General features: G+C 42.4%; 1 protein-coding gene across 2 annotated transcripts; it reads right to left on the bottom strand.

Moving 5' to 3' along the window:
* Positions 1–14,564: 14,564 nt before the first annotated feature.
* lhfpl2b (LHFPL tetraspan subfamily member 2b) lies at positions 14,565–21,444 on the bottom strand. 2 transcript variants are annotated; one of them, XM_076998034.1, is made up of 3 exons: positions 21,349–21,444; positions 17,705–18,329; positions 14,565–15,657 (listed from the first exon to the last, which is right to left on the bottom strand). In XM_076998034.1, exons 2-3 carry the CDS (start codon positions 18,111–18,113, stop codon positions 15,401–15,403), a joined length of 666 nt encoding a protein of 221 aa, XP_076854149.1. In that variant the 5' UTR covers positions 18,114–18,329; positions 21,349–21,444; the 3' UTR covers positions 14,565–15,400. The 2 variants fall into 2 exon arrangements, with proteins under 2 accessions (XP_076854149.1, XP_076854150.1); XM_076998035.1 differs by having other exon boundaries at positions 17,705–18,306; positions 21,349–21,425.
* Positions 21,445–25,615: the final 4,171 nt, after the last annotated feature.

Here is a 25,615-nt window from a genome sequence, read left to right as displayed (position 1 = left end):
ATATAAATCATTTTTAAAACCATTAGATGCTGACTTACATTAATGAAGTCTTAATTTGAGCATTATGCTGACTTGGTTATGGAATCAGCAGGGTGAGATGGCGTAATTAGCATCTGTAATAGGGGAGCTGGGTGCTGGAGGCCTTCACCAAGGCCACAGATGAGTGAGAGAGACTGGTCACAGTGTGTGTGTGTGTGTGTGTGTGTGTGTGTGTTTATGAACTAAATGCCACTTGTCTACAGGATTCCAACTGAGCTCACATGTCCTTGTTCCAAACAGAGGTACACAGGCATGCATACAAGACGTTATAATTTGTGGCAACTTTGAAGTCAGAGCACAGAATGCAAAGTAAAGTCCGTTTGCTTCCCAGAGATATTTGGCCTCCTTCAAAGACTCATTAAGGCTGCAGATGGCACTACCACCAGCAGGAGCTGAAGCTTTGATGCCTATTGTGAATCTGGGAGAGAAGCGCACAGGACGCAGCTTCTATCTATTAGGCAGGAGAAGAGAGGGACTCTTATCACAGTCCAGAGGCACAGAGCCGCCTAATAGGGAATGTGGGTAATACACAGCAAATCAAGTCAGTCCTTGGAGCACAAATGGTGACTGGTACTAGGGGCTTGTTCTAGAGGCAAAGTAAAGTATAGGGGAGGTCAAATTTGTTGTTGGGTTAAGCCAAGCTTGCTCTTTCTTTCTCTCTCTCTCTCTCTCTCTCTCTCTCTCTCTCTTTCACACACACACACACACACACACACACACACACACACACACACACACACACACACACACACACACACACACACACACTAACATCTGGAACCAAGCGTTCCCTTTACACCACATATAACTGCCACAGCACTTAAGGAGATATAATAGTCTGCACCCTGAGCATTCACTCACTTATTGTCTTTGTCATTTTCTTTCCTTTAAAAATGCACATGGACATAAGGCACCCAATGAGATGCAGCACATTAAAACTACGCCTGATAAGTCTGCATATGCCGCAGAACATTGACTCCATCTATGGTACTTTCACAATGGTTTGACGTCCATCATAGCCCTGATGGAAAAAGGGGGCTGTGCGGTCCTCTCCGTGTAGGTCATTATGGCCTGGCGGCTGGTTTTTATGAACTGGGGGCTAAAAGTAGCACGGTCTTGCATGCAGAGTGGACGTTGTGTGTGTGATTTCAGTCTGAGCTGACAGTGGATGTAGATTTAGGGTGACAGAGGAACAAAGTGATAAAAGGAACGTCAGGCTGAATCGAAGCAAATAAGTGCCTCTGTTTCCAGCACTGCGTGGGTCACCATTTGACTGCCAAGAGCTGTAAAAGGTGAAAAATTATTTACCTATGGCTCACACACATGGAGTGTGTTCCTAACCGTCGGTGCCCCTGAGCAGAAACCTGTTTGTGAGGGGTTTTTATGTGAGTACCGCTCTGAGGACAAACGTCATATCATGCAGAAGGTCATAATATTCATGCTTATTGCAAACTTCCCCTAAAACCCAGCAGTGCAGCAGTTAGAGACTCATCACCACATTACTCCAGGAGTCACCCACTCTAATTTGAAAATGGAAATGCAAATTGTGTGGTCTGCCAAGGGCCCCTTCCATTTATTAATCTAAATAGGTTTAATTTAAAATTTTCTCGGCATCAGCCTTATTTGTAAATGCCGTGCCCTATGAATGCTGTGTTTTTTTATTTTATTTTGCATATTCTTACTGCCTTTCATTAATATGTAAATAGGAAGTCAATCTCTCTTCTTACTGACAGTGAACTGCACTTCTAGTGCAGTGTGTAATCAGCTTCAACCGCAGTCCACTATTTATCATACATCGTGCCAGCTTTGACAGTAAATTATGGGAAATAGACTCTGATGCCCCTTGACATTTGAATGGTCCACGTTTAATTGCTGATCATTGTTTCTCTGAGCAAGTAATATAAATGTTAACAAATTTGGATGTGCATTACCAAAGAGTGGAAAGTGTCATCAAATGATTCAGCCCTTCATCAGCTAATTGTTTGCAACTATTCATCAGCTAATTGTTGAGTTCAACTACCTGTACGTACCAATTACTGGGTGATGTCAAAAGTCTAAAATCTAATTAAACTTATTGTAACTGTATAACTTGGTTCTTGAATTGCACTTGAAACCTCATTCTGCATATTTGTGGCCAGGTTGTAGCTGTGGACAACTAATTTCTCATACCGTGAATTTGGTGCGCTATATTAACTGACAGGCTGGTAATAGGAAATATCAGTCTAGGTAAAATGCTTGGCCAAATAACAATAAATTCTCCATGAAATGATGAGGGCTACAGGATGCTTCCTTGCATATATTTTTCCATGAATTCTAATTAAGGTGGCGTAAACCTGAGAGCGCTTGGTCATATCTGTAAGGCTGAGATTTGATTGATAATGTAAAGACACCAGGCTGTGGCTGCCCGGGATCCTCTCACACCTTAAATTAATGGCCTTCTCAACAGCCCTAATAATGCAGCTAGGGTGGTGTGCCCCCCCCCCCCCCCCACACACACACACCCCCAACCACTACCATCAACACCACCAGCACCACCAGCACCAGCTCCGCTCATTCAAACACATACACACCTCACCACCTCCACCCCCCAATTTCAATTTTCTAGAGGCATGGAAAATAGGAGAGATCATTCATTTATCTTATAATAGCTGGATAATAGATCCATCACAATGGAACATCTACACACACACACACACACACACACACACACACACACACACACACACACCCACACACACACACACACACGCTACCATCACCATAGCTGCTGACACTACACACTAAACACTCTCTTTTTCTCTCATCCCCACACTCCCCATAACCACCGACTGTTAAATCAATATCCTGCAGACACAGCTAAGCCCACCCGTGTTTGAGATTCTAAGCACACATGCGGTTATGGATATACAGCCCATATGTTGATTATGTGTTTCATAAAATTCGCTATTCTCTCTGAGATTAATATATTGCCATAAAATATAAAAATTGCAGGGTAAATTTGCAGAGACCCATTATAGACCACTTCATCAGAAATTACAGTTATTATATCTGATGATATGAATATGAAAATAAAATTGAATATATCAATATATAATATCAATATATGAATATTACACTATATATGTATATGTATAGCGTTTATATTCTATGTGCATTCTGGCATGTTTTCTCACGATTAATATTTAATATTAATGTTAATAGTACTGTCAGAACTGGTGGAGAGGAGGATGAGGAGGAGGAGGGTGGCTTGGCTTTTCTCCATCGAGCTCGTGAATTAGCAAGGCGCACAAAAACAATAGTCTGACCGACAGCTCAACCCGCCAATCACGGCCGACACGTCAGCGAAGATGCATCTCAGTGATTTGTCAACAATACAACAACATTGTATGGTAGAAGCCATATAAGTTATATATGATATATATGATATATAATAAAGCATATCCCAGAAGACATCACTAACATACAAATTTACACTTTCTGTTTATTTTAACAGTTTTATTCCTTCATGGAAGCATGATCATTCGCTAACTTGTTTGGAAATGCCATACTATTTTTCTGGGTTTAAAAAAAGTAGATAATTGTGAGTTTGGCTTTTAGCACTTGGCCCAGTGTTTAACAGTAGAGTGCTCTTTGAGTCAACAGTCAACCTCACTATCGTAATTGTGCAGGAGCGAACTATCGCACCCTTTCACTCTGCACTAGCGGTTAATGAACATTTCTAAGTGGCCATGACCAGGTGTTTAAGAAGAGTAATGTACTGGCCATTAGCCCCAGCAGTGGTTTCCCGCAGACTGGGAGATGACACCGGACTGGGTTTCTGTCCCCTCCGTGTTTACCTTTCACATTCGGCGGCAAACAAACCATGTGATGGCCTGTATGCCCAAGCGGAGCATTATTTCTAATTAAAACCCGGGGATGTGTGCCATTAGCAAGATTCATGCTCGGCTTCGGGAGAGTTCATTCCGGCTGTTGACTATCCATTGATTATTCATACAGATTCTGATTGGGGCCCATTAATGGAAGATAAGTGGGAAACAGATTTTGTAAGAGGCAGAGTGATGGTGGTCCCATTGAGGAGGGGGTCCGGGGGGGGGGGGGGGGGGGGAGGTGTTAATGGAGTAGGTTAGGTGGCTTTAATATCATTGAATTTATACTGTAGCAAGGTAAATTATTATTATTTTCTTTTTTGCATTTAGCTTTAGAACTCACATTCAATTGACTGGTTATTGTTATAACCCTGGAAGTCACATCTTAACAGACTGTGAGTATTATGTAAATGGACAGCTGTTGCTAGCTGGCCCCTGTAGTTCATCAGGTAGAGCAGAAAGCACATGGTGGTAGTATTACTAATGTCACGGGGTCATTTTCCATGGTGCACGTGTTCTGTCCTGCTGAAAAATATCGCAAGTCCTTTCTGGATCAGAGCAACTGCAGAATACTGTAAATGTAATGTAGATAATGTTCAGTTTTAATAGCATAATTGTCAGTCTGAAATGGTTTGATCTACAGTAGCACTTAAAAATACATTTTTAAATACTAACAAAAATCAAACATAATTTCCATATCAAATATTAATAACAATTCATATTTGTACAAAACATTGTTTTGTCAGGTCTTTGTTATACAAGGTAATTTGCCATAACGTGTAAAAACGTTCAAACATTTGTTAAGCCTTGCCCACAGGAATCAATCAACCACGATTCTCTCGTGTCACAAACTCAAACTCTCCCGTGGCATATTTGTGAAATGAAAAATGAATGTGAACGTAATCGTGTATAATACCTCGTAAATGTTCATCACATTTTTAGTTTGTCAGTAGCATCTTACGTGCCCAAGCTTAGGATGCAAGGAACTATGAACAGCTTGACAAAGGCGCCCTCTAGTGTTAGCTGTACTGCATTACATCAGAAAAAAACATCTTCCTGTTCTTAATACCTCACATGGATATTTTACAAGACTCTACATACGGGTGCTTTTTTACTCTTTTGTTGTATGGTGGATGATGACAAACACATCTTCAACAGGTAGCAAAATGTCCAGTAAAATATTCTGTCCAGGAACATACACTATTATAAATAATACCATTACCATTCTTTACTAAAATAAATTTAATTTGTAGTTTAAAATGTACAGAAAAAACGGTGCAAAATACACTGTACACAGTGAATTTATTCAGGACTTAACAAACAAGAACACACTGTTGGAAGCTGGGTTCTTGTGATGTAAGTGACCTTCAGGGATGACATGAACTGATTACAAAATCTATCTGCTCTGTTGAAATCCTTTAAAAGAGGATCTCTGTAAAAAATTGTGAGTTATTCAAAATGTCTGAAATTATATCAGTTTAACTAAAATCGTTAAATCCATTGCATCTCCCAGTCTGCATTTTGCTGTTAATACTGTACTATGGGATGGAGTGTGTTTTCCTGTCGTGGGGTATTCAAGGATTGTTAACATTATTTAGGTATTTTTAAAACAAACTGACTTACAAAATAGAAAAACACCAATCGTAAAAGCACCTCGATGTTCAAATACAAATGATATGATTCTTGAAATGCAATTAAATATATATTGCAAATATGTATGATTGAATACTGTCCATCTATGACATCTATGGCTGTGGTCTTTAAAAACAAGAAATCAGATTTTTGTCTGATTGCTTCCTGATGCTCATTTTTGTCTCTGTAGTCATGCTGACATTTTGCAATAGTGGAATAATTATGAAACTCAATCAATCAATCAAATTTTATTTATATAGCGCTTTTTACAACAGTTGTTGTCACAAAGCAGCTTTACAAGTGCCGAGTCCTAGCCCCCAGTGAGCAAGCCAAAGGCGACAGTGGCAAGGAAAAACTCCCTAGTTTTTTGCATGAGGAAGAAACCTTGAGAGGAACCAAGACTCAGGGGGGGAACCCATCCTCCTCTGGCCGACACCGGTCACCATGACAACAACAACAATATAGACAGAATGTAGACAGAATGTAAAAGATGCAATAATGTCAATTTAGACCGAAAAATATGTAATAATGTCCATCATGGTGTAGGCATCCGGTTAGGCAGGAGGTGGCCGGCCAGGATGGATCGCTTGTCTCTCCTCATCTCATTATTCCTCAAGCAGGCGGGCAGCCATGTGGAGAAATGAAACAGGGAAAATTAGCTCTGTATGAGGACATATACAGGACAGGTAAAATTATAAACATTTCTGGAGTGTGGCAGCAACTCCGGCACTAAGTTAAATTATTACAGCCTAGCTAAAAAGGCAGAACCAGAAGGTAACATAGGCTTGGGGGCATTCTGAGACAATGGCATCCGTCCACTGCACTGTCAACAAACTTGAGTGACCACGAGCAGTGACAGGATGACAGCACCAGTACCCCAGTCTACCATAAAACCCTTCGTCTATGAACCCCTGGATCTGTACCTTTATCTAAGGGGGATATTAATTATCAAACGCTAGACTAAATAAGTGGGTTTTCAACCTAGATTTAAAGATTGTGACTGTGTCAGAGTCCCAGAGAAACTGTGATAATAACAACCAAAAGACATAACAACCAAAGGGGTTTCTCAGAAGTGACATGTTCAAGATTTTCTTGAGTGTTGTATATAGTTTAGGGGTGACCTGCAATAGTCGCTGATTCGACTATAGTCGACTATATCCCCTAGTCGACTATGAATGTCATAGTCGAATGTACCATTCTAACTGCATGGGGGTGCCCAAGGATGCTGCTAAGCATTAGTTGTTACATGAAATGTCTTTGTTTTCGTTATATATAACCTTTTGTCAAATAAAATCATCCTAATTTCTGTTAATAAATATTTTTAAATGATGTGTGCGCATTAACAATAGGCTTCCTTACTACACATTAATAAATCACACCCTGCAGTTGCACAATCCAAATGAGCGGGGCTGAACACGCTACAGGATAGTCAGCGTCTGCCTAGATTATAATGCAGGGGTGGCCACAAGTTTTCAGCTTGCGAGCTACTTATAAGATGACCAAGTCAGAAAGGGGGGGGGGGGGGGGGGGGGCGGCGAACGTAATTTGTTGAGCGGGGGGGGGGGGGGGGGGGGGTGGTGGCGAACGTAATTTGCTGAGCGGATTGCAGTTTGGCTACCGTGAATGTCAATCAGAATACAACCGTCAGTGCAGATGTGCGATTCATCTACTACTTTTTAATGTGACGCGATCTACGCACATTCCTTCGCGATCGACCGACACTTCCTTCGCGTAATGAGCACCCCTGTTATAATGGCTACTAAAAAAAACTTCAAAAGTGTGGGAGTATTTTGAAAAAGATAAAGATGAATCAAACAAAGTAAAGTGCAAGTTATGTCATCAACGTCTTTCATTTCACACGACAACAACCAAAATGGCATACCATTTAAAACGCGTATGGCGAAAAAATGCGAAGTCCTGAATGCGAACGGGATCCCGTTTAAGATGCTCTATATTAGAGGTCTGCGCGGGACTGCTTTTTTAATCCCGCTCCCGCTTGTTTTAGACCCGCTCCCGCCAAAAAATCGCTTGTTTTAGACCCGCTCCCGCCAAAAAATCGCTTGTTTTAATCCCGCTCCCGCCCGCACCGGCCAAAAAAATCGCTTGTTTTAATCCCGCACCCGCCCACCACATACACATTTCTGTCGCCCCCGCCCGCAATCCTAACATGAATTGAATTAATTAGATTTAGTACTTGAAATTTTCTTATGTATTTATTAAAACAGCAATATAGCGATTGATCGCGCTGTCCCATTTCTTATCACAGTCCAAACACATCCCGTTAGGTGACGTACACCAACACTTTCTGACATGTATCACAACAAGCCGATTTCCATCTCCATTAATTACAATGGAATATGACTTCCATACATCAGACTTTCCTGTAGTTGGCTTAATTGTGGTGTATTCGCCTGTTTTAATAGAATTTTCCACAGCTGAAACTGGTTGCCCGTCTACAGCAGGGGTCGGCAACCTATGGCACGCGTGCCACCATTGGCACACCGAGGCATAGTCACCGTCACGCGACACGCTGGACCAGCATCAGCAAAAATATATATTTTAATATAAATTATTATATTAATGGATTATACTTTCGCGAGTGACCGTAGCGCGCGACTCCGCACGCACACCTCGCGCGAACGGCGGAGGCGTTTAAACTTGGCGATCTATCGCGATATAATACTTTTTGTGTCGATTTACACCTCCCCCCCTCCTCGGTCAACAATTTAAACTCGCCGCCATAGTGGCACACTCATTGACTGGACATGTTAAAGTTGGCACTCCATGTCTCAAAGGTTGCCGACCCCTGGTCTACAGTCTCTGCCATTTCTGTATCAAAATGACAAAATGAGCACACTTCATGTTCACGTGATCAGTTGCTTAGCCAATATTTTGAATTAGTTTATTGCTTACTTACTGAATGATTAGTTGTTTTCGTCCTGTTCCTTATGCATGGAAATCATTGCGTTGTTATTATTATAATTTTCTAGACTATTAATTTGCGGGATTTTTCTACATGTATATGTGGTCCCGCTCCCGCATCGCCTGGACTAATTCAACTCCCGCTCCCGCCAATAACAATTAAATTCTGTCCCGCGCTGCAAGATATTCTGTCGGGTCCCGCGGGATTACCGCGGGAGTGCAGACCTCTACTCTATATATAATATTTGAGAAGCCTCTCGCTGCAGCCTGCAGGAAGGCGGAGTTGGACATCCAACCCCGCCCACATCCAACTCCACCCTCAAGTCCGAAGCCACGCCCATGTTACGTTCGAAACTCGGACTGTTTTTGCTCCCAGTAAACAGAACTGCCAGAACTATTTACGTGTGTTTTATAAGTGTTTTAAGTGCAGAAGTGCATTTTCAAGTACTTTAGCCTAAATTCCAGCACTTTTCAAATCTGAAACACAATACAACATTAAAATTGGTCAGGTAAATGTTCCTTCCCCTGTGTTTGAGGGGTGTTTCTTTATACTACCACATATCGTTTCAGGAGGACACTGCAAAGAATGTGACGCGCGCGAGGTGTGCGGAGTCGCGCGCTACGGTCACTCACGAAAGTATAACTAGCTTTATTCACGCTATTTTCCATGACAACGCTGGGCAGGGCCATCTTGGTTGACTTTGTGTTAGAACTTCCGGTGCTACGGATACGCTGATAACGATTACAAGCAAAACGACAACAAACACAAAATGACTAGCATAATATGTTCAGTTAGAGCAGAGGTGGCCAACCCGTCAGAGACCAAGAGCCACAAGAGACCAAATTATTAGCGGGGAGGATGTAAAATGGACACAAATTAAGTATTAAGTAAAAAAAACAAGCACAAACTTCGATATAAACATAAGTCGTGATGTGCTTCAGGACTTTGTCACGTTTGGAGCACACTACGAGCTCTGTTATGTACACAACTGTTGTTTTCTAGGTAAAAAGTGGATAAACTCCGTTATCAACACTCATTACAACGCCACTGACCTGCGCTCACTTTTAGGAAGAAAAGAACAGACAGTGTCAGTAGTTTTTAAACCTCCCTCAGTCGTGTGCGGTGCCTTTGCTGCACCTCGTATGTGGTTTATTATAAACGTGTGACAGAAGAACCGCGTCTCACCAACGAGACTCAAATCACAATCACAATATCACAGATACTTCGTGCCGCTAGTCTCCAGTATTCCACTACGCCGGTTTTAAAAGTATTATCGGCTCGCTGGGCTTGTAAACAAACCGCGCATCACGAAGATGTAGCAGTGTGTCGCCCTCAGAGCTGATGAGGTAACCGGGCCACGACACACACCGTTAGTGCAGGTGAGAGCGGACCGGCTGGGGAGACGCATGAAACCAGGCAAAGAGCCCGCAGGTTGGCCACTCCTGAGTTAGAGGGTGTCACAATAATTGGAAGAAGAGGAAAACTTGGCTTGACCAACAGTGTTACGAACACAGCTCGAAAAGATCTGAGTGTTGCGGGGCACCTTATAACTTGTATCCACCGCCTTCCAAAGAAGAGAACCTGCGTCTAAGGCTGAAGGCGCTAAATTTAAAACATCCACCCAAACGTCCATACGTCTGCTCTTATCATTTTGTGGAGGGGAAACCAACACCAGATCATCCTTATCCCGAGAAATGGCTCGGTTATGAAGCTCCGATTAAGCAAACGTGTCGGGTGCTTGTGAGGCTATCAGATAAGTAACTATTTTATAATCAGTGGCCACATATTTTCCTTGCATTCATTTAGTAATTTTAAGTAATTAAGTAAAGAAGTAAATAGACAAGAATGCCTATTTTATGAAAAAAATCATTAAAATATAGTAGTGTACACTAATGCAAAAATAGCTGACCGGAAGTTCTAACACAAAGGCGGAAGAAACACACACTTGAAAGTGGGCGTGGCGAAATACGGTGAATAGGGGAGACACGGAAAGGCATCGCTAAAAAGGAGAGCTCTTATGTGATTTAGGAATGTGGATCTTGTGTTTAAAAATGTCTTTTATAGAATTATTTGTTCAATTAATTGGTTCAACGCAGACAGATTTCTTCATAACTTATAATTAGTAGGCTTGAAAGTTACCGGATCGAGGCAGACAGTTCCCGGTGTTACACCGAATTCTGCGACCGTCGAATTTTGTGACCGCAGAGGGCGCTATTTCGCAGTTTCAGTTAGTTTCAGTTCACAGGCACGAGCGCTTTACGAATGCTGCGTAAGCTACGCCGACGCGCTTTCTTTTCTCGTTTTGCTGCTGTCCACGAGCCAAAATATGAGAGATGCGTGTATTTACATTTTATGTCGTCTGTTAACAAGAATGTTTCATTACAACATTTTTACACGTGACGACAGGAGTAAAGTCAGCCAATACATACGCCTGACAATAGCAAACTTTTCATAAGTTATGTAAGCTGCTGTCATTTGGACCTCATTCCGAATGGTAATTATACACTTCTGAATAAAATGTTTAAATATAGTCTACTAAAACGTTTTTAAAACGATCTTTTAATATTTTTTGAAGATACATTAAAGTCACAGATCCAGTTGGCAGCTGTCAGAATGGGTGACTCCTATGCCACGGTCAGTCTGTCCACTCCATTCATGAATGTTTTTCTTTGGCTAACAGGTGTAGGGATGGTAAGTCACCTGAAAACATTTGGTTGGGTTTTAACTAGTTTGTATGGAGATGGACAGCAGTCACATATTTAGACAGCAGCCGTCAGAATCGGTGACCCCTATTCCAAAGTGCACTTGTCCATTCCATTCATAATTTTTTTTTCTGTCTAATTAAGGTGAAGGGATGGTAGGTCACCAGGAAAGACATGGCTGTTTTCAAAATGATTATAGGTGGAAATTCAGTGGGGTCACATTAAGAACTGGTGACCCCATGCCAAGGTACATCTGTCACATCTACCATGGAAACACATCACCCACTGTGACTCCACAATAACAGAAAACAGTGATAGCAAAAACGTTTAGTAGACTATATTTAAACATTTTATTCAGAAGTGTATAATTACCATTCGGAATGAGGTCCAAATGACAGCAGCTTACATAACTTACTTATGAAAAGTTTGCTATTGTCAGGCGTATGTATTGGCTGACTTTACTCCTGTCGTCACGTGTAAAAATGTTGTAATGAAACATTCTTGTTAACAGACGACATAAAATGTAAATACACGCATCTCTCATATTTTGGCTCGTGGACAGCAGCAAAACGAGAAAAGAAAGCGCGTCGGCGTAGCTTACGCAGCATTCGTAAAGCGCTCGTGCCTGTGAACTGAAACTAACTGAAACTGCGAAATAGCGCCCTCTGCGGTCACAAAATTCGACGGTCGCAGAATTCGGTGTAACACCGGAACGCACCCTTCAAAATGAAAGAGTTCCCGGATCCTGTTCCGGCAGGAACAGGATCCGGCCCAGATTAAGCCCTGATTTACACCACTTCTCCATTACCAACATTACCAACATACCCCTTCTCTATCACCAACATTATCAGTAAACAATAAACATTACCATTTTAATTGTGTACTTATAGTAGCAGAGTTGCCAACTCTCACGCATTGAGCATGAGACACACGCATTTGACCGTCTTCACACGCTCTCACGCCACACATCCGATTTCTCACGCCGAAAAAAATCTAGTTTATTTACCTCTGATCTACATCTATGATTCAATGAGTTACTAGTTCGCTCTGGCGCCAACCACCGGCGATCGATCTATCGCGATATAATACTTAATTTGTGTCATTTTACATCCCCCCGTCAACATTTTACGTTCGCCACCCAATAAATAAAAATAATGAATAACATACGTGGAACGATACACAAAGTAAACGAGGTATGTGTAAATTAAGCGCAACGACGTGTCTCTTGAACACTTGTGAGTTATTATGCATATTTTCAAGTACCACAGTTATTCTCGAACGAAGAAGTAGTGGGTTGGCACACGACAGCGCATTAGAGGGTGGAGTTGGATGTGGGCGGGGTTGGATGTCCAACTCCGCCTTCCTGCAGGCTGCAGCGAGACATACTTGGAATATTTTAAAAACCGATTCGACTATTTGTCGACTAAAGGGAAAATCTGACGAATCAGATTCGACAATGAAAATGCTTAGTTGAATACACCTCTAATATAGTTCTTTGTAAAGTTTCCATCTGACACCATCTGAGTTGTAGAACTCTAATAACAGCGTGGAGCTCTTAACCAGTTTGACTGATTGACTAAACTACTATTTAGAACTGGTAGCTCTAGACAGACATTCACTACTATTATCTCATAGCAACACCAAACCATCACAAAAAATGTTCGGTAGAACGCCAGCCACAGAATGCAGATGTAGTGCGGCATTATGTCTAGGAGGCGAAACTCAAACTGCTCTGATATGGAAACGTGCCTCTAATGAGATAAAAACCAGGAGCCATACATGTTTGGACAGCAGTTTAGGTGGGACGTCCCAGATGCATTCATCAGGGAAGACGCTGCTCCATCGAGAAGACATTAATCACCATAAGCCTAATTATAAATTGATCACCTGGTCACGCAAGATGAAGAGGCCTGTCGTATGTTTCGGATCAGAACAGGGAATTGCGGTCTGCACGGGCCCAGAACAGAGATCGGCAGGGAAAAGGCTGGAATATGCTGCCATCAGCCAGGCCTGTGTGAGAATTCCTTACTTTACCCCACCTGTCACGTCATTACAGAACCCACATGATCAGTCTTACCCCACCTATCACGTCATTACAGAACCCACACGATCAGTCTTACCCCACCTATCACTTCATTACAGAACCCACACGATCAGTCTTACCCCCACCTATCACATGATTACAGAACCCACACGATCAGTCTTACCCCACCTATCACATGATTACAGAACCCACACGATTAGTCTTACCCCACCTATCACATGATTACAGAACCCACACGATCAGTCTTACCCCACCTATCACGTCATTACAGAACCCACATGATCAGTCTTACCCCACCTATCACATGATTACAGAACCCACACAATCAGTCTTACCCCACCTATCACGTCATTACAGAACCCACACGATCAGTCTTACCCCACCTATCACGTCATTACAGAACCCACACGATCAGTCTTACCCCACCTATCACATGATTACAGAACCCACACGATCAGTCTTACCCCACCTATCACGTCATTACAGAACCCACACGATCAGTCTTACCCCACCTATCATGTCATTACAGAACCCACACGATCAGTCTTACCCCACCTATCACGTCATTACAGAACCCACACGATCAGTCTTACCCCACGTATGGGTGGACCTCCTCTGCCATCATTGCCAACCCCCCCCCCCCCCCCCCCCCCCCCCCCCCGTTTTCAGTCATTGTTTGTAACATCTGCTATATTTACATTGTTCATATCTTCCCATATAATTTGACTAATCTACTGTGTTTTCAGCAACTTTAAATTTACTTCAGGGACCAGTTTGATAAATTATCACTGTGTGTGTTGAAGAAAGGTAGATTTGTCACAAGGTGGAGCTGGGCTGGGTGAACAACCCTCCTGACAGTACAGTCTCTGAACAACCCTCCTGACAGTACAGTCTCTGAACAACCCTCCTGACAGTACAGTCTCTGAACAACCCTCCTGACAGTACAGCCTCTGAACAACCCTCCTGACAGTACAGTCTCTGAACAACCCTCCTGACAGTACAGTCTCTGAACAACCCTCCTGACAGTACAGCCTCTGAACAACCCTCCTGACAGTACAGTCTCTGAACAACCCTCCTGACAGTACAGTCTCTGAACAACCCTCCTGACAGTACAGTCTCTGAACAACCCTCCTGACAGTACAGTCTCTGAACAACCCTCCTGACAGTCTCTGCTGCAGGAATGTGTGTCCTGAACTGGCCTGTGTACAACTGACAAACAATAACGTGAAAAACACAAGAAAAGAATATTAATGCTATTTTTGAACTTCTTAATGCATGATAAAAGCAACACATAGCCACAAATATGAAAAGTAACATTTGTTAATATAACATTGTTATGGGAAATAACCACAGCAAACTTTTGTTTTTGTTTTGAAATTTAGTTTGAAAATATCCACTGAGCTTCTGCAGTTTGCTAGAAGAACAGAGATTGTGAGTGAACAGATAACACAACTTATTTTGCAACGTACATCTTGCATACAGCCATCACAACTTTAAAAAATTCAGCACGAAGCAACGCTCAAAGCGGAGAACAGATGAACTGTGTAGATTGACTAGATATATAATCACTCCGGCAGGCACAGCCTCTGTAATGTCAGATATAATACAGAAATGTTTCCACTTAGCAAAGATACATGGAGGAACTGATTTGACACGCCACTTTCATAGAGCACCTGGTTCAAACCGCTGTACATTTCCAGAACCTTGAGGTGATCTGCATCTAAACAAAACAACATACGTGCACCTGGGCTTACAAGGGCACCTGTGCAGGTGTATCATTTTGTCTATTACACCTTAAAGAATAGTGAAGGTCCTTTACTTTTTAACAGCATGTCCAACATGCTACAAAAATCTTTCAGGGCTCACATAAGCATTAAGAAGACTATGAGATATAACAAAGAAAAGAAAATGAATAATGAAATTGGCATTTCACTAAAGTAGGTAAACAGTTGAACTAAAATTGATTTTGAATAATATAGTTATAAAAATGCAAAAAGAAAACTTTGCTGGAAATGGCACGTTTTTGATACAAATACCATTTGGTTTAGAGTTTGGAATGCATACACAAAGAAATCCCCACATAACAGCGTCTGCTCGTTACCACAAACCCAAGGACCAAACACAACAGGCTGCTGAGCCTGCAGGTCAGAACCGGAACCGGTTTTACTTTCTCCGGCCACATCAGGTGTGATGCTCAGAGCACACAGATGAGAGTCCTGCCCTCGTCCACCTCATCCTGGACCTTGTCGCTGGAGGTGGCCACCTCGGCCTGGGCGGAGAGCATGGCACAGAGGAAAGCGGCCAGCGTTCCTCCTATAGCTGTGTAGAGGGCCCAGCCCAGGGAGCAATCGCTCACTTTAAACGGAGAAGCGTCTTTCCCACAGTAGTGCTTCACCTTCTCGCAGCCGAAGCCTGCAGGGTAGAGCATCAGTCCCAGCATCAGGAAGAGCCCTGCAGCCCAGGAGAAGAAAGGGGGGACATTCACAAATGTGCAAGAAACGCATCTAACATAGAGGAATGTTGTAATACAGTTAAGCAAGTGATTTTTCAATGCATCGAGCTAATATAATGTACAATTTTGATGCTGGATTTTTGATTTAAGTAGAATTCTTTCTGTGTCTGGAGTAATTTTTTTTCACATTGATATCCCCAACATTTGGCTTTTTTCTGCATGTACATTTGTGTTTGTATATTCTATTCTATTACTCTTTACTATTCTGTTCTATTCTATTTTATTCTATTCTGTTACCATGCCACAGTCTAGCCATATACTGTATGATTATGTTGAGTATTGATATTGTATTAAATCACTGTCGTGTCATAGGTTTGTAACCTTGGAACTGTAAACACATGAATCACATACATCATGAGAGTCCTCCGTCTCAGACACAGGGAGCCCAATCTCATGGTTGACGTGACTCGTGCTTTTCTCACCAAGCTCATCTTTCATTCCTACAAGACTACAAACTAAGATCTCACCCCTTGCTGACAAAGACAAGACACCCTTTGAACTGCGGTATCTTCTGAAAGTTTTCTGTGCATTTTTTCTCCAGATGAAAAAAAAAACAACCTCTTATCAAAGGACACACATCCTGATCATTATCTCAGGGACTTTTCCACAGAGCCGATTGTTTAGGTATACACGGTGATTTTCTATGTATGTTCTCTCTCTGAAAGAGTGAATTTGCAGAAGTGAAAAAGCTGTCTCCGCCCACAATGCACAGGCTCCGCCCAGCATGCCTTTTCTGTCCGTCATCAGATCGGGCATGCGAGGACCCGCCTTCCAAGCCCTTCTGGGTGTTTAGGAGTTGCTCAACCCCCCTATCATAAATCTTTCACTGAGGTTAAAGTACAGCACAGCTCTCCTGTCTCAACAGAAACCTCTTTAGTTACTAAACATTCCTCAGAATGGAGGTGAGACCAAGTGTCTGCTGAAATGCTGACTTCAAAAAGGCTGGTCTGAGAGAGTTAGGGCACAGCGCAGATGAACCGTGAGCTCTCTCCACTGGAGTGAAGGACGGAGTTTAACATGGTGCTGGCATGTGGGCAGCTCAGTCAACAATGTGGCGGTGAGACTGTAGACTGGGCGGGGAGGTGGTGCTGACGGAGCAGGCGGCGTGGTGGGGACGCTTCACCCACCACTGAAACCAGAGACTGAAGCTCTGTGACTTTCACCACACCACCACAGCACAGCAGCACGATGGTGTCTATTGTAATTCTAGGAGCTCTTAAATAAAAAACAATCCAGCGTCACCTGTAGTTTAATACACACAGCACAGCACCACTGAACCACAGAACCTTTCTTAAATACATTAATAGATTTATCAAGATTTAGTGAATGATTTTGTTATCCACGTGCTTTGTGCAGAGAAGTTGTGCCATGACACTCTGTGAGTGTTTGTAGTGAAGGGAAACATGGAGATGTAGGATCAGATAGCTCAGTTTCCCCAGCGAGCATGTGCCTCTGATGGTGGAAGAACACGAGAGGAATGCCAGCCTCCGTATCCTGTGGGTTCACAGGCTCTTCACAGGTTCCTCAACGTCTGCCTCAACATCTGACCTAAATATGCACCCTAATGTTCTGTATTTGGTGTGTGTGGTTGAACTGAGGCCTGGAGAGCTGTGAGGAATGAAATACGAATCACACTATGTTACGTTATCAGACAATACTTAAAGCACGCGCCCGAGCATGCCTGAACTGATATAAACGTTTTGCAACATTTTGTTTTTACTTGGTTGCAATTATCTAATTAACCATCTTTAATTGTGAGATGGCACTGTGCCAAAGCAAGCATTGATGTTTGGCTCTGCAGTCGGACCTATTTAAGTTTAACACTGCCCACACTGACTGGTTTTGATCTATACGGGGACACCAGTTCTAATCAGTTTAATCCATCAGTTCTAATAAGCTATAGACAGAAAACAGACTCTTCAAGATAAAGTAAATCTTATGCAACAGTACAGAAAACAAAACAGTGTGCCAGGTTGGTACTCTTACCTGCAATAGCCTGAAGAAGTCCGCAAACATTAAAGATGCTTTTCCCACAGATACCCTGAAAACACATGCTAAACACAGAGAGGAAGCCGACAATGGACAACAGCATGATCCCAACAGCTAGAAATATAATGGTGGCTTGCCAAAATCCACTTGCAATCTCTGTAAAGTGTGTAGCGTAGGGCCCACACTGGAACAACTTCTGCCGGTCAACCAGGGTGCAGCGGCTGTAAAGGCCAAGGGTAGGCGGGGCAAGGTCCACAGATACAGGAAGTGACGTGTTGGTTTGGGAGGTGCGGTCAGTGTCTACTAGCCAATCGGCGCTCATGAAGGCGACCAACTCGGCGAATGCCACCGCTATGCTCATTAAGGTCCAGAGCATGGAGCGGCACGTTACGATGACGTGACACATGCTACGGATGTTCTTAGATCACGGCGAGGTTACGCGAACACGAAGCCACCACGAGGCGTTTCAGTCTAAGGCCTTCAGCGTCGTTTTCATAGCTTCATAGTCTTCAGAAGCAGATGTTCATGCCAGACAGAATCCACGCCTGATATGACAAGATCCACGCCTGTACGGTGTTAGCCATCGTGGTTTTGTTGAACTGAGAAGACACAAAGTGGACACCTATGAAGAAAATAACAGAGAGATGTGTTTTGTTTTGAGGAAGTTCATATCTCAGGTGTTTCCAGATTGCTCAAGGTCTTTGAACCAACACGTCACACTTTTACACAATTGCTCTTGTGCCAGGCTGCTTCAACGAACATGCACTCTCACTGTCTTCATTTACCTTGAAATTGATGATTTTGTATTCTCAAAATACAGCTTTGTGTCACTACAGTTTCTTTTGGGGTGGAAAAAAAAATCTTGAACAAATCTTGAAAGTTTTTGGAATCACCAAACTGTGGCCCCGTTGTTAGGGTGCCAGTTAAACCTCCCAACATCACTGTCTGGTGACCCGGGTGAGCTGGCCCTAGTATATTTCATTTGGAAGGACACATATTTCTCCAAAGTCACATTGATAGCTTACAGGAAAAGCAGTTGAACAGAGGTCGTTTTTAAGCAAGTCATGAAAGAGTGCCGTTAGCTATAGTAACAAAGTATTCCTACCTGAGTTATGACAGGTTTTCACTTAGATAAGCAATGGAAAGGCTGTGATGGACACATTCACAACTTTAAGCTTGTGCGGGCAAGCACTAGGGAAACCAATGCTGTTAGCGGAGGGAACAGAACCGTTCCAGGCTAGTCAAAATACAATCACAACAGACCATGAAAGTGCATAACATGGAATTTGAACCTTTAATTTATTCACTTTTTTCATTCAAACAGGGTGAAGGTAGTCTATAAAGCAAAAAGACAGTAAGTGGAGGTTTGCTATCATGTACATATTTTCTGTATCAACAATTACATCAGAACTAACCACAGACAACTGAACAGTCTGGCACAGTGGACAGACCCTTATCTCCTTCACGGCTTATTTTTCATGGCCTTTACTGCTTCATTACACATGCATATCCATTTGTTAAAAGTTACTAATTAAAGCACCACCTTCATTTCATTACAACAGAAGGTTTGCTGTAATATTGCTGGTTGACACACATTTTTAGCGTTAGGTAGAGCCTGTCTCTGGGGGTTGTGATCACACTACTGGAGTATCTGCAGCAGATTCAAGAATCTTGAAACAAATCAAATCAACAGTATGTTTGGCTTCCCTAAAGGATGTCACCGGGATCAACGGGATATTGTGGCTCAGAGAGTCTAGTCTACTTGCTCAGAGTCTAGTAATGTCCACAGATGGAGTTTCAATGTCTAATGGAGTGAAATGTTGCGTCTGGTCACATGATTTCAATTCTTACGCGTGTCCCATTATTTGTTGTTTGGTGTGGGACGTGAGCTAACCTATATCTGGAATCACAACTATTTTATTAGGCAATTCACTTTAAAGTTACCTGGGCTATATAAATAAGAAAAACAGAATTGTTAACAAAAATGCATAATAAACTTTAGTACCTATTGTAAATTATAAATCACTTAATATCCCAGATTCCCTGTTCAGCATTTCCAAGACATCAAGTACCTCCAGGTTTACGGGTAGCCTATTTGGTTTTAACTCCGGTGGTCTCGTTTCCTTGAACGAAAACGATAATAAAACACGGATCTGTCTAGTGCATGGGTTAAAGTTCTCCGTCACTACGACGGATTTCCGTCATTTGATTTTTTTGGGGAAAAAATCCGTCAAATCATAATAAACCACACACGCGCGTGCTATCTGTTTTGTGGCCGAAATATTATTCTCACTGGCGCTCATCAGCGCTGGATGAATGACGGCGGTGTCATTTGATTGACTTGCGGTTCATTCCGCCTTCAGATTTGCGGACAGTAGAAAAGTTTTTACCCCCCTCCTGCCTGGCGTGACCGTGGTGCGCGACTCTGTACACCTGCGCGAACGGCGGAGGCTACTTGCTGCATCACATTCTTTTTGCAGTGTTGTCTGAAGCGATATGTGGTAGTATAAAGAAACACCCCTCAAAAACAGGGGAATGAACATTTACCTGACCAATTTTAATGTTGCAGTAGTGCTGGAATTTAGGCTAAAGTACTTTAAAATGCTTGAAATTGTAACGGGTTGAGCCACCGCGATTACGTCATTTTCGGCGTGCGGACCCTCGCGCTGCTCACGCCACTCGTGCTGCGTCAAGTATAAAGGCTTAAACCAGGCTTAACATGGATGGTGTTGTTCTGTTTGTATTTAAAAGCTCTATCCAGTGGTGTGATTTAAATTTGCCATTTTTGGACATTTAATTTTTTTGTAACATACCTACTTAAAGCAGGTAATCTTACGGCTTATGTTTTTGCGATGGTGAATCTGATAAAAACGAGAGATTCATACCTTTTAAAACTCACCAGGATTCACTAAATTTGACTTGATCTTTAAATCATTTTCTGGAAGAGGACCCCCACATAACTCCCATTAAATACACATTTATTGCTCAGATGTTCATTCTCTTTTCTCTCCTTACACAGGCTGTTTAGATAAATATACTTTATAAATGTGTTTATTGTGTAGAATTAGGCAAAAGAGGCCATTTCCCAACTACACCACATTTTCAGTAATTGCTGGCATTGTCTTTTGCCAGGAAAAATTTTCAGTCAAATGAAAATTTCTTGCTTTAACCCATGGTCTAGTGACAGACTACATTTAGACGAAACCCAGCAGAAAATAGCCATTCTTGGGCGGTGGTACAAAACTAAAGCGGAATACACACCTCTACATTTCCCCATGTGTGGCTAAATTACAACATTTTACAATTTAAGACACTTTCTTATCTCACTAACGATGCGTCTAACGAGTTATGTTTAACGACCTTCCGCGTTTTGTGGATCTTGGCGATGTTTAAAACAGACCAAAACCGCAGAATCGGAACTAATTTTTCAAGCAAATAAACATATTTTCATTATAGCGGGAGCACAAAGGAGAACTCCGTTACTCTGACCTGATCTCTCCACTTCCTTGAATGGGAAGCACTATAGCCGAGGCGACCAGGAATGTATCAAAAGAGAAGAAAAGTGCGATTATCAACGAAGTGAATAAACCCGAATTAACGAGAGCTTCATTTGAACAGGTTACATAGTGCGGTGAGCTGACCTGTGTGTTAGAGGAGTGAGTCTCATTCTTCTGTTCCGCCGTTCCGCTAAAACATTGTGGCTGTTCAGGAAGTTTTCACAAGGGATTGGTCTCTCTCTCTCTCTCTCTCTCCCTCCCTCTACCCCCCCCCTCTCCCTCTCTCTCTCCCTCTACCTTCCTCTCCCCCCCTTTCTCTGTCTGTCTGTCTGTCTGTCCGTCTGTCTCTCAAAATTCAAGATTCAAAGAAGCTTTATTGGCATGACTGTAGTTACAACAATATTGCCAAAGCATTACAAAAAAATAGACATAATACAATAAAATAGAATAATAATAATAATAATAATAATAATAAAATGAAATGAAATGTGCCATATTTTGTCAATTGTGATTTTTTTTTTTACACCCCAATCGAAATTTGTCCTCCGCTTTTAACCCATCCGTGCAGTCAGAACACACACGCACACACACTAGTGATTACTAGGGGGCTGTGGATCACACGTGCCCAGAGCGGTGGGCAGCCCTAGCCCGGCGCCTGGGGAGCAGTTGGGGTTAGGTGCCTTGTTCAAGGGCACCTCAGTCATGGCCTGTCTGGGAATCGAACCCACGACCCTCCGGTCACAAGACCAGTTCCCTAACTGCCAGGCCATAAAGATAGCAATAGTAACAAAAACAATCACAATGATTAAAAATAATTTAGTACAATTACAGTATATATTCTGGTGTTTTATTTACAAAAAAAAAACTCTCTCTCTCCCCTCTCTCTCCCTCTACCTTTCCCCCCCCTCTCTCTCTGTCTGTCTGTCTCTGTCTGTCTGTCTGTCTCTCTCTCTCCTTCTCTCTATGAGCACTTCGAAGTCTTGAGATTCTAATTTGGTCCGATTTTTAAGCATTTGAAAACATAACAACTGACCTCCGTTTTCTTGAGTGTATATACAGTATAACCTACAGTTGTGATCAAATTTATTCAACCCCCACTGAAATAAAGTGTTTTGGCCAGTTTGACATTGATTTTGATCATTTCAGTCATCTTATTTACAATTATATCAAAGAGGCACTTATAAATTAGACAAACATAACATAATATTTATGATGGAATAACCACAAATGTCTTTACTGTGCTCACATCATTATCAGTTTTATTCAACCCCCTAGTGACATTATTTTTTAGTACTTAGTACAACATCCTTTTCCAGTTATGACAGCTTTCAAGCGTGAAGCATAGCTTGACACAAGTGTCTTGCAGCGACCTATGGGTATCTTAGCCCATTCTTCATGGGCAAAAGCCTCCAGTTCAGTCACATTCTTAGGCTTGCGCACTGCAACTGCCTTCTTTAGGTCCCACCAGAGGTTCTCAATTGGATTTAAGTCTGGTGATTGCGATGGCCACTCTAGAATGTTCCAGCCTTTCATGTTCAACCATGCTCTAGTGGACTTGGATGTGTGCTTCGGATCATTGTCCTGTTGGAAGGTCCAACGTCTCCCAAGCCGCAGGTTTGTGACTGACTCCATCACATTTTCCTCCAAGATCTCCTGGTACTGAAGGGAATTCATGGTACCCTGCACACGTTGAAGCTTTCCTGTACCATTAGAAGCAAAACAGCCCCAAAGCATAATTGACCCCCCGCCATGCTTCACAGTAGGCAAGGTGTTCTTTTGTTCATATGCCTGGTTCTTCCTTCTCCAAACATAGCGCTGGTCCATTGTCCCAAACAGTTCTAATTTAGTTTCATCTGACCACAGTACACTGTTCCAAAACCTTTGTGGCTTGTCCACATGACTTTTGGCATACTGCAGTCGACTTTTCTTGTTCTTTGGAGTCAGCAAGGGGGTGCGTCTGGGCGTTCTGGCATGGAGGTCTTCATTATGCAGTGCGCGCCTTATTGTCTGAGCTGAAACTTCAGTGCCCACATCTGACAGGTCTTTTTTCAGTTCCTTAGCAGTCACGCAGGGATTTTTCTCCACATTACGCTTCAGGTAGCGCACAGCAGTCGCGGTCAGGATCTTCTTTCTGCCACGACCAGGTAACGTTTCCACTGTGCCCTTTAACTTGAACTTGCGAATGATACTTCAGATAGTGTCTCTTGGAATATTTAACAACTTCGCAATCTTTTTATATCCATTGCCATTCTTGTGAAGAGCAATAACCTCTTCTCTTGTCTTCTGGGACCATTCTCTTGCCTTCACCATGCTTGGAAACACACCAGTAGATGTCTAGAAGGAGCTGAGTATCACAGTCCTTTTAAATCTGCCTAATTGGTGCTTATCATGCTTGATTGCTGCTCGTTGACATCCACAGATGTTTTCAATACCTGATGGAAAACACTGGAATGAACCTCTGTTCTTAGGAGTGGTAGTCGTAAAGGGGTTGAATAATTGTGTCAATGAAGAAATCACAAAAAGGCCATTTAATACTTTATGACAAAAAAAATTGATGCTATCTTAGTTGCATTTAGTTCTTTAACAAGTCCTTGTAAGATTTCATTATGAACACAATTACAAATGTGCACTGAATTCCATAAAACCCTTCGCAGCATTGGGGGTTGAATAAATTTGATCACAACTGTATAATGCTATTGATGATACAGGGATGATGAGGATGGTTGAGGGTGGCCAGACTGAGCAACAATTACACTGTGGTTTGCTGATGTTTGACTCCTTACACACATTGTAATGGCGATACTGTAATATTGGGTCCGTTGTTCCGTGGTTAGCGTGGTCGTGGATGAATGAAAGACAAGCACACAAACAAGCTCTTTCTTAATGCTTTTATCTCCTGTGCTCGGACCACAGAACTAACATCTCCCACCATCTCCGTTCCTGCTCTCACCCTCGACCCATCATCCCCAGCGCTAACAGGGGAGAGCAATCAAATACCGCCTCTTAACGGCTGTGGATTCACACACATGAAAAGAGGATTTTAAACCACCATAAACATTCACTGTGCTCTTGAGTTTACAAAAGTAAAAACAAAATGACTTGAAAATACTAAAATATTTTTCCATTCTTACAATACCATTACACGGTCTTGGCATTTATCCTGTCTAGCCTGGTCCTGCAATTATAATTCATATGTAATTCATAAGTATTACGATTTAAATTCAGGTGTATTGTACAAGATCAGAAAGATTCTCCAACATCTCTTATTTTAGGGAAGCTGTTATTTGGATCAAATCACATTGTTCAACTGAGATGATGTCATTTATATTGGGACACGGTTCAGATGTTGAGAGGACACCACAGAGGAGACCTGAAACCATCAAAGCAGGCCATCAAGAAGCCAACACAAGGAAGCACACCAAGTCTGCAGACCCATGGAGGAGTGTTGCAACAGGGGGTGGAGAAGGTCATGTGGGCTCATAGGGCTGGAGAAGGCCACGTGGGCCTGTACGGGTGGAGAAGGCCACGTGGGCCTGTAGTGTTATATATTAAACTGTAAGAGTTTTCCTCAGAGAGGTGCAGCTTCTGAAGACCAGGAGTTCTCCAGGGAAGGGCAGTTCTGAGGGCTGTACATACACTTCAAAGCCACCAGCATACACACAGGCCCTGTCTGAAACTCACTGGAACTTTTCATTACCAGTCACTGGTCCCCCAAACGTGTAGTCTGAGGGTTTACTGTGGGCCTTTGGCCTGTAATTCTCTTCAAGCTTCCACTGAGAGTTTCTGAGACAGGAAATATCTCACAGACACATTTTATGCTTGTGGTGATGAACGAGAGAGCGGAGATGATGGACTGTTTTGTTGTGGCGTTTAGTTTCTCAGGCACGTTACACTTGAAGATGACCAGATCTCCAGAGATCAGAACGCCACCTGTTTTCATGATTCATAATGTTCACAATCGCCATGATGTACAGTAGAGGAAACTATTTGATTACATTTGGAGCTCAATTTACTGGTCTTTGTGATCTAATTGGACACTGTTCGAATGATGAAAGAAGGTTGGCGTGAAGATTCAGGTCACGCCTGCTACAGCACATATTGCCACAGCCATCGTTACTCTGACCTGGTCTGTTGGCATGCTGGACAGTTGTTAGTGCATTCAAAGCTTAATCAATAGTTTATTCATTTTTAGCTGCATGCTTATTCAAGGGGAAAGACTCCATAACAGGAAATGGATGAGGGCAAATTTAGTTACAATGTACAAATATTTTGACTCTGTGTCATACTTAAAAAACGTACACCGTTACGAATAGAACTGAAGGTCCTGATGTAACATTATTGCTAAATATCAACACTCCGAGACACATAAGCAAAAATCAGCACTCATTTCAATTAAAAAAAGAAATCCAGC

Source organism: Brachyhypopomus gauderio, chromosome 3 (assembly GCF_052324685.1).
Source record: "Brachyhypopomus gauderio isolate BG-103 chromosome 3, BGAUD_0.2, whole genome shotgun sequence".
Classification (NCBI taxonomy): domain Eukaryota; kingdom Metazoa; phylum Chordata; class Actinopteri; order Gymnotiformes; family Hypopomidae; genus Brachyhypopomus; species Brachyhypopomus gauderio.
Note: the sequence above shows the minus strand (reverse complement) of the source record. Positions and strands in the feature narration are given on the sequence as shown.

What these genes read in the sequence shown, in the direction of transcription:
- lhfpl2b (XM_076998034.1), bottom strand. Translation starts at nt 18,113, where the DNA reads ATGTGTCACGTCATCGTAACGTGCCGCTCCATGCTCTGGACCTTAATG. An exon ending in ACTTCTTCAGGCTATTGCAG is followed by an intron (nt 15,658 to 17,704) that starts GTAAGAGTACCA and finishes CCTGGGCTGCAG; the next exon opens with GGCTCTTCCTGATGCTGGGA.